This window comes from Cottoperca gobio, chromosome 24 (genome assembly GCF_900634415.1).
Source record: "Cottoperca gobio chromosome 24, fCotGob3.1, whole genome shotgun sequence".
Lineage (NCBI taxonomy): Eukaryota > Metazoa > Chordata > Actinopteri > Perciformes > Bovichtidae > Cottoperca > Cottoperca gobio.
In genome coordinates this window covers 11960226-11970469 of record NC_041378.1, presented here as the reverse complement: position 1 = coordinate 11970469, position 10244 = coordinate 11960226, and the positions used below count along the sequence as shown (strand labels likewise).

General features: G+C 40.6%; 1 protein-coding gene across 4 annotated transcripts in view; it reads right to left on the bottom strand.

Annotated features, from left to right (window-relative positions):
- Positions 1-293: 293 nt before the first annotated feature.
- The window catches only part of akap7 (A-kinase anchoring protein 7), a 41432-nt gene continuing 31481 nt past the window's right edge, over positions 294-10244 (bottom strand). For 2 of the 4 annotated variants that reach the window (XM_029425377.1, XM_029425375.1), the window contains 2 exons: positions 6452-6481; positions 294-2981 (listed from right to left, as the gene is read on the bottom strand). In XM_029425377.1, the coding sequence (XP_029281237.1) occupies positions 2761-2981; positions 6452-6481 (251 nt within the window). In that variant the 3' untranslated portion in view covers positions 294-2760. Of the gene's footprint in view, positions 2982-3065; positions 3236-6451; positions 6482-10244 lie in introns of those variants that run through there. The other 2 variants (XM_029425378.1, XM_029425376.1) reach the window with 2 other exon arrangements.

Here is a 10244-nt window from a genome sequence, read left to right as displayed (position 1 = left end):
GATATTGGTTTTGAATCTCATATCCTGTTTTATTGTTCAAATATGGCAGAACAAGATATACAACACGGTACAACCAACACACCCACGCGGTCAGATGTACACACGGACAAATGGAACGACAAACAGAGAAGACAAATTTGTACAGACGTTCACACGCACACAGCTGAGTCGTCATGATTGATAGAGACAAGGATTTCTCTGGGGAACCACTGATCAAACAGTCACACACACACACACACACACACACACACACACACACACACACACACACACACACACACACACACACACACACACACACACACACACACACACACACACACACACACACACACACACACACACACACACACACCAACTTGTGTATTAAAGGGGCTTTTAAGGAGATTAAGGATCCGGTGACAATAAAAGATACAAACGAAAAAACTTTCAAAGTCCACCTTAAGACAAAATTCACCTTTGTTATTGATGTTTCAATGAGCCCACAGTGGCAGGACTTTGTGCGGATATCGCAGGGATAAGAGCACATTTTCCAGCTCACACCTGTTCGAGGGAAATTAACTTTACAAGGCTGAAAGTCTGAGCTTGCAAACTCACTCAGTTTCCCAGATTTGTATTGATCTTATAATAGAAATGAATTGCGTTTCATGGTGGACGATTCATTTACCTCAATAATCCAACTGTTTAGCCGCAGGTTAACGTTGACTTTAACCTCACAGCAAAATGAGCCATCATCATCTCCCCACGTTGGCTTCAAATGTTAGCTATGCATCGTCAACTTAAGCACTTACAGAAAAAGCAGATTATTTCAGTGACATAAGAGGTGAGTTGATTTAACAGCATGTTTATATTAACCTGCTCTTTAAAAAGTCAAACGAAAGACAATTAAAAAACAAAATCTTCATTTTGTGCTTTTTCACCTTTGAATGCAAACAGAATGCTTTTTTTGTCATTTAAAAATTAAACATCGTTTCACATAGTATTCATTTCTCAAACAAGGACAGCAAAGCATTATAAATAATAGTTAGAAAGCATAAAATAACATTTGATATCAGAGAGCAAAAGAATCACTCATAGCTGTATAATCATCATCTTGCTGTCAGTCGAAAACCTCTCCAGGAAGCCAAGTTAAAACATTATGTTTTAAATCACAAAATCCCCCTTAATTTCAAACCACTGTGAAATGTGTTTCACTTTTCATGAGTTATGGGGTCAAATGCAGAGCGCGTAAAGGCCAATTTCATTTTCAAGTTCAACAAAAATTAAATGGATGGAAGACACTGAAATCAAGAGCCGGAGGGTTTTCAGCTGACAGCAGCGATTGTCCGAGTTAACTTCCCCGACGTCAGCATCACTGAATAACTTGCTCGGCTATTAATGCTCTCGCGTTTACAGTACTACAGAATAAATTCTCCTCAGATCAGCATAAACACTGAGCCTCAAACAGCCAGGCTGCAGTCTGTTATAGACTTTAACACCAAACTGTTTAAAACATAATAAAATCATTTGTGCATTTTGCTGCTGCTTTAAATTAATTTCACAAAACAAAACTGACAATATAGCATGTGAACAAAAAACAAACAATAATGACATTTATATATGATCAGGCAGGAAGTGGAGTTTTAATCAATGCCTGTGCGTAGTAGTAGTAGTAATAGCCTGTCACATAGTTTACATTGAGACAAGCACACAGCTCATTAATGGAGTAGAAATGCTTTCTTGGCAACTTGTAGTGTATCGTTGGAGTGTTATTTTATCTTTAGAATACACGATTAAGTATCTCCGCTGTATTCTTTGTAAAGTAACTGCTATTAGTGGAGGCAAATTAATGAGATAGAGGGATACACTTGGTTTAGAGCTTATAACTGATCTTAAATGAATGATTGTCTCAGTCCTACCCTGGCAGATCACACTACAACAGTAATATATAAGACTTAAAGCATAGCTGTGGCCAGATCACTTTCTATAAACAACTTAGAATAAAGACAAAGATGCAGTGTGGTGTGTGCAGACAGACAATGCTGGAAGTTTAAACTTTCCTGAAATTGAATTGAAAGTGCTTTGAACCGAGACTCACCGCAAAAATACAACAAAAACTTGCACAGATGGAGTCCAACGTCTCACACTGAAGTGTGAAGAATCCAGTCGCAACGCAGTCAAACCAGCTCTTTTTTTACACCTCCCCTCCGGCCACACAGATGAGCAGATGTGAAATCTGTTGACGATGGTGCTCATTTTTCAAGAAAAGTGGAGTTTTCTTTGGAAAATTGAGGTTATTGAGTCCCATTTTAAGTGCAGGTGTCTACAAAACATGATGTATCTTATTCTAAACGGGCAGTTTTGTGAGTGGCGGATCAAAGTGAACCCTGCATGTGTCTCTAGAGGAGTGCTTCACGTATGTTTTCAGACCCACAGCGGAGTGAGGATTGAGGGGCGATGCCCTTGCTGTTAGATGTTGAGAGCTAACTAACAGGCTTAGCTTGTCTGGCCTGTTTGGATGGTCACTTAGCACTGAACTCAAGCTACATTATCTATTTAACTAGCACTATGTCAAGCTAGGACAGTTGGGCAGGTAGCTAGCATGACTGGCTAGCCGTTGTGGTTGGCTCGCTGGGTTAGCACGTCAGCAGACTGGGCTGACTGGTTGGCTGGTTCAGGCTTTGTGCCCAGGGCTTACTGACTCTACTCCTGGATAGCCAGGCCTGGCTGATGTTTTCCAGGCCGCCGGATTCTCAGTCTCTGTACCTCAGTCCGATGATGTCACTTCCTGTTGTCTGTGTTGGAGTTAGCTGTAGTGTCCGTCTTTGTTGCAGTTTCCTCAGTGTTTCCAGGGGGCTGCAGTGCCGTGGCGTTCGGCCCACCCCCATTTTGAAGTGTTTCTTGTTTGTACTGTTGCAAGGCACGATTGACAGCATCCTCGACCAATCGCCTGCTCACCCTCAGTAGCTCTGCCTCGTCGGGCTCAGACCGGCGACGCCCACCTGGGTAGAACAAGCACAATAGAACAGTTTCATAATCATTCACAAGAACATATTATCATTTATTTGGAGTCGTGTTTCTGGCCAACTTACAGGGGAGGGGGAAAGAAGATCGATACAGCACGGTATCGCAATATGTGTGAATAATTATGGGTGGCATAATTGTAACGACACGGACGCCAATTCTGAGCTCTGATGAGGTCACGGGTAGTCAGTGAGATTGGCAGGAAGTTGGTCAAAACAAAGATGGAGTCAAACTAGATAATTTGCAATTGAAAAAAAGGTTATAAATCACAATATGTTATAATAATATCGTATTGTGGGGTGACTCCCACTCTTACCACTTAATATATGGAATTCCAACTTTCGCTCTCTTTTATCTATTTATATGTTTTTGGTCTCCACCAACTCCTGGGGGAAATATTTGGCTCTTTAGCTGCTAAATGTTACGCTATTTTCACCCGCTAGACGCCAACTTGGTCTGTCTGCAGTTTGATGCTGGCAGGTAGCGTACAGCCGGCTTAACAGAGCTTTTCTCCTCAAAACGACGCGGATGAGATTGAACCAAAAGAGTAAAGTTGCGATCCACCAAACACGAGCAAAAACCTGCAATATTCTCCATTGGTACTATAAAAAAATATGAATTTAGTGCAGCTTTTAAGTAACTTAAGTAATATGACCCTGGAAAAGTGCTCTGGAAACAGTCGATTTGTAATATTCTACCCAAGTACTGAACAAAGTCATTTTTATTTTTAATAAAAGATATTTATTTTGGTCACATATTGTTTTAAAAGATTTCTGGAACGATAAATCTTTGCAGTATTATATTGTTTGCAGACACTGCTGACATTAATTCAGATTTATACCTCAACCATCATGTGCTGACACTTGCTGCAAAAAGCAATTCTGACTGCATCTTCAATGGATCAGTAATCCATTTCAAATCCCCCCCCTCGTGGTGTTTGGGTGTCTTATCATATGATACCAGGGGGCTGATTCTTATCCCAGTATGTTCAAAGTGAAAACCGTAAAAAGCTCCTAGCTCTTCTATTCATGCATATTGAATTTAATGTAACTCCTGGAATGATTGAAAGCTCTTTAACATACAATTGTTTTTTCTTTTGCTACAGACAAACTGGCAGTGAGATAGAAGAGGGGTCAGACAGACATAAAGCCAGTTAGAGGAAAAAAAAAGAAAGGCAGAAAGTCAATAATTCAATAATTCATGTACAGGCAGACTGACAGCCTGCACTGAGCCATTCAGAAAGAGAGTAATAGAGAATCACTCAGCCATCCAAACTTCTAGCAGCATGCCAAACAGAAACCAGGCTTCGTCACAGCAGCCGGCATATATATCGTCACGCATCCAGTTATGGTCACTATGTGCTCCCATCAGCTTCACTTTATTTCTCTGCTGAATTGATTTGAACCTATCATGGCTTTCTGTTGCAGTCAAGTACATCTCCCTCATGGTTTATTGAGCTGTGCTGTTCGGAGAAGCCCTGCTGCTGTTGTACTGAGATGCTGTATTAGTTTGCCTGCAGCCTGCCCGTCAGTTTAAATGACTCACACCTCTGACTGATGTTTGAAGAGGGAGTTTTGCCCTCAGGGCTGTAGCACACTGATTTGACCGTAAAGCTGCCTTTTTTAGTAAACCGTAGACACTAGTATGTGGGATTTTGGCCATTTTTATTTGCCGCTTCCGGCACTATCGGACCATGTAAATTATTTGCACCTGGTATTAACATGTATCTGGATACATTATCTGGATAGTGACATCCAATCCACGGCTTTTTCATTTACACCTGGTATTAATAAGCAATCATGTTATCTTTATTCTGTAATTGGATGTCAATATGCAAATGATCTCAGAGGGGCCTGTGGATTTGAATGAACATGGCGCGTCCCTCCAAGATCAAGGGAAGCAATGAATGCACATTTTTGCGAGGGAAGACTTGCTAGCTACTGATACTACTCATAGCTTTTGCCGGGCACCATCAACTAGCAGGAAGAGGCGGAGTGAGGATTTCTTTCTTGAGAATGTGGTCAGGCTGTACAGATTATAGCTACACCTGGCTGAGATTCAATCACCATGTAAGCCTGACCACCTCCAGATGTGTTCTGGCCGATCCAACCCCGATGATGACGCATGTTTCTCCTTATCAAGATTAGGCAATCAAGATACATGGCAGTATGAGTTTTGTACCGTTATTCCTTGTATAGCCACAAAGCTCTCTTCAATGCTGGGGGGGTTGGGATCTGCCTCTCAGCATTTGTTGTGCAGAATGTATGCAGCTCATTATTTATGATTGGCTCCTGGTTGATGTAACCTACAAATGTAATCAGTTGGTGATCACATAAAACAATTGTCTTTCATCTAGAGAAGTCGATTTTGATCTGTTTATCAGGGAGCGGAAATTTGAAGGTTAAACTGTAGGAAATATTTAAAACACTCATCAAGATGTATGCTGGGTAAATTGTGCTGTGCAGAGTCTCTGTGAATACTGACGAGATACTGTAAACTACATTAAAAAAAATAAACACTCTGTATTGAACGCAGGATTTATTTTTTAAAACCGTACCAGACTTTGTGAGGTTGTTGTAGATTTGTCCATACCACAAACTAAAGTGTCTGAGTTCAATGGGAACTCACATAAGGATGAGAGCACAGCAGTATGTGCACATGCTGAAGTCCAACGGCTGTTAAAAGGCCACAAGCCTGATTGCATAATTTATAATTGAGCATAAACGGAGGAATGTCTGCAATAAAATCTTTGTATGTACATACTAAAAGATGTGAAAGGCAAATATCAGCAACTATCGCTGTTGCATTCAAAATGTTTAGGACTGTAGACACAAGCTAATGGATATTATTTCTTATTAAAGTAAGAGATGATGTCATACTGTATTGATCTCTGTCCTTGCATCTGTCCCCTTAGAGACGTCCTTGTTGTAGGAAGCTACAGCGGGGGGGACTCTTGCTATCACAAGGCCATAAACGCAGGCAGCACAGTTAATGGACAGTCTCCTTTATCACTTCCTGTCCTACGCCCTTAAACCGGACAAGAACACTTTCGATTGGATCATTTAGGTAACTGAATCTATACTGATGATGCAAGTGAAATGATTATAGATGAGAAATATGACATCGTCTGACAGTGAATGCTGGCAGACATAATTTTATCGATCAGAAACGTGATTGTTTTTTTTTTTTTTTACCCGTGCAGTTTATAAAATGCTGTTGAGCAACAAACCAGATGCGATGGGATATGGGATCATAATATTCCTGTGATTAAACGTGCTGATCATTTCAATGATTATCTCTTGCAATCAATATGATCACGGTTGCTTGAAAGTAATCACAACATTTGATTGTTTGATAATCTGAGCGATTACGGGCAATTTCAGCCTGTAATAAGATGCAGATTAAGTTTAAATGAACGTAGACACATGTTTTGAGGAAGGACACATACTTGAGCGTTTGACGTGGAGTGGGTTCAAATCTGCAACACAAACACAAACATCAAATATTGAATAAAGACATACAAAAAAAAGAGATATTTGCTGTCTCGTGGATCAGTACAGCTTTATAAAAGCCTCTTTGTCTGAACACACAAGAGAGACACTTTTTAGTACTCGACAGTACTGATTTTTTTTCAAAGATTAGATTTGGACCCCTGGGCTACATGAGGACTAAAATGGATGCACAAATATTCTGAAGAAATATTGGGAGTGACTGTCCTACTGCCAAGAGCAGCAAAACCGCAGTGTATAAATAGGGAACAAGTGTGCAGTTTTTTGGGGCTGGGTGCGAGGCGACAACGGCATGAGAACATAATTTATTAGACAAGTCTGTATATTGAAAACATAAGTTCATAAAACCTTTGTGCACTGTCAGGTGCTAGAAATAAACAGATTTTAAAGGAGGGAAGATTAATGACGTACGAGGACTGAATCCTTTTGTCTCCTCTCTCTTATTCAGATCGTGCTTTCGTTACGAATACCCAGAGAACAGCTCGTCATGACTCTACAGCAACAGACTTCCGTGTGCTTGTCAAAGGTCTATATCTTTTTAAAGGAGTGTGTGGTTATGAGAATGAGTTTTGTAATCTGCCTGTTCAATCTTGTTCTGGACAAAATGAAGGCCTTTATGACGGCAATAAAGCTGCCCTCTGTAACAGGTGTACACACACACACACACACACACACACACACACACACACACACACACACACACACTTCTCTCTGCAGATACTGATTCCACAGTGACAGGGCTAACAGGCACATGGTTGTACTTTTCTCACACAATTTCTCAAAGATTTTATCCTTGCACTTCATCTTTCATAGTCCCTCCACCTCTGTGGCTCCAGCACCAATCTCTTCTCTGCCTCTTTACTTAAACCACTTTCTTTACTTCCTTTTGCAAGCAGTGTTGTCATGGTGACGGGATAAAAACCAGACAGTCACTTCAACATTTAACAAAATATGCGGTTGTACTGACTTAAAACAGTTTTTTTTTTTTTCCTATCGCTTGTCTTTTAGCGTGCTCTTCCCGCACATCTGGTTTCACTTCTCGCTCAACCTTTTTGTCTCTTTCTTCTCCGACCTGCTGCCTCTCTTTCAGGCTCATCTTTCCCATATTTATTGACTGGCGTGTCTCAAGTTCTGTTTTCACATATCACTTTTTATGCCCACAGGCTGATATCTTTCCCACCTCTAAAAGCTAAGGCTGTATATTTGACATAAGAAAAGGAAAAGCAAGAACACTGTGGAACAAATGTAAACAGTTTCAACGAATGTCAAAAAGAGATTTAAAAGGTGCAACATCAGTATGCATACATGCATCAGTAGCCTATGCATTACATTAGTCAGTCACTGCCACTTTCAAAGCCAATTAGTTTTAGCTGTAAGTGCTAATTAGCTCATGTTAGCATGCTAAACTAAGTAAATTGATTGTATACATGGTAAACATTATACCTGCTAAAAGAGGCCATGTTAGTTTGCTGACCTTAGCATTTAGCTCAAAGAACTGCTGCCTTAAGAGCTGCTAGCATGGCTGTATACTCTTAGTCTTGTTTATATTTTAAATAGTATTGAAACATCAAGTTAATTTATCATTTAGTTAATAATCATCAGTTGCAGCCCTAATTCTATTACATTATAATTTATCAAATGAAAAGTCCCCTATGTCCAAAGGTTAGCATTGTCATTGTGAGCATGTTAGCATGCTGATATTAGCATTTAGCTCAAGGCATGAGTGCTGCTAGCATGACTTTAAACTTGTTATTTTCTCCTTCCACTTTGTCTCTGATGTTTCTAGGTTTTGTAGTCACTTAGACGGGCAAAAAGGTTGAAAGGTTGTTGGTACAGTTGCTGTGTTTGGGATTATGGATGTACGAACTGCGAGTCTGTACAACGTCAAGTGACAACTACTGTGTGTCTGCTTTGTTTTTATTGAATTCCTCGCATCACCGCTCTGCTCTGCTTTACTTAGCTCTGCTCTCTTCTCCTGGGCACTGCTCAACTGTGATTTATGTTGTGCTATGGAAAAACCTTTTAACACTATTACTTCCAAACTCCCTTACACACTTATTTATCTTGTTCCTCCTCCAGATAACTAATAGAGTCCACTTCCTGGTTGGATCAGAGCTGACATTCTGCTGAAGTCTGCCAACATTTTTATCCAGCCGCTTTCAATACTTTATACTTTCCATGATGGAGGGAGCACTTTATAAAGTTCAGTTCCAGCTGAGCTAGCTCTTCTGTTGATGCGACCCATACAAGAGCACTTCACATTTACATGCAGTATCAAAAGGACCCATAATAATCCCATTTAAGACCTGAATCAAATTCTCTGGAAACTAACTGATGATGTTTACACCCATCCTAATAATCTGCCGCTATGACTCATTTCCTCATACTCTAAATGAACTGATTTCCTGAAAACTCAAGCAGCGGCTTAGCCAGAAAATAAATGCAGCATATCTGGTTAGAGGATGAGGATAAAGAGAGAGAGAGAGAAACGGGCAGATGAAGAGGAGGAGAAGCTGGAGAAAAGGGAGAAGGAAGACTACAGTACACAGTAGTATGTGATGGTAGAAAGGGGGGGGGGGGGGGGGGGGGGGAGACCTCCTTAGTGGAGGTTCGACGCAGAATAAAGTAAGGGACACGGTGCATTTGAGGACAGAGAGGGAAGGTTGAGGAGGAATGAGGAAGAACAGACCTTGGAAAAGAAGTAAAAGGCGAAGACAGTGTGGGTATGTGGAGGCTGTGGAGCTGGGGGTGGGGGTTAGGTTTGGGTAAAGAGTACTGATGGTGGAACAGTTTCCTGAGGAAATAACAGAGACTCTCTCAGATACAAGATACGGACTGCAGCCCAGTTCAACACATTTATATTCACACTGTATTCTAGATAGCTCATATTCAGGTTACAGGCTTACTAAGGAAAATCTGTTTATGAATAAACACTGCATTACCAAAGAAACCAACCTCATAGAGATTAATAGAAAATAGACGTGTACGTCACTGAACACCAGGTAGACTACTTTGGTATAAGCTCATGGGTTGCTTAAATGCAAGCACAAATGCAACTAAATGCTGACAACATCAGGATATTGTCGTGCTTTGAAGTACAGTTAATGGAGACAAATCCAGTTAATTAAACATTTTCCGAGAGTTGGAAAGTCACATCGATAAACCTGAGAGTAGCTGATAGACCTACAAGTCAAGGAGTAAAATTCTGCAGCTCTGTAATCGACTCATCCTTCTACAACATTCCCTAAAATGTGGCCTAATGAGCCTGAATTTATTTATTTTTAATAATTACATTCCTGACAATCTTCTCCTTCGTGCCAGAACAATGGGATTCAGGGTGTTGGTGCCCAGCAGTGTGCAAGTCTGTTCATCTCCACCAGCGTACCAATCGTCAATTTTTAGTATATGCTGAGTTTTTTAAACAGAGGAAAACATGTTAAACTTGGAGACAGACTCCATTGCCAGTGAATGAGGATTCCTTCCTTCACGATCGGCCAGATAACACGGTTAGCATGGTTAGTTTTGGTGGTTACTTCTTTTTTATTTTTGTTACCTATTCAGTCTCTCTTTCCAACTCGGTGCAGACTAATTTAGAACAATGTTCGAGAGCTGCTTGGACAAAGACAGACGGAATCTTTAGCTGAGATGTCAAAGCGCTAATGTCATCAGTTTTGCAAGAATTTGGTCATAACCAACACGAATGTCTGTCCAAGTTGTTAAGCAACCCATCTA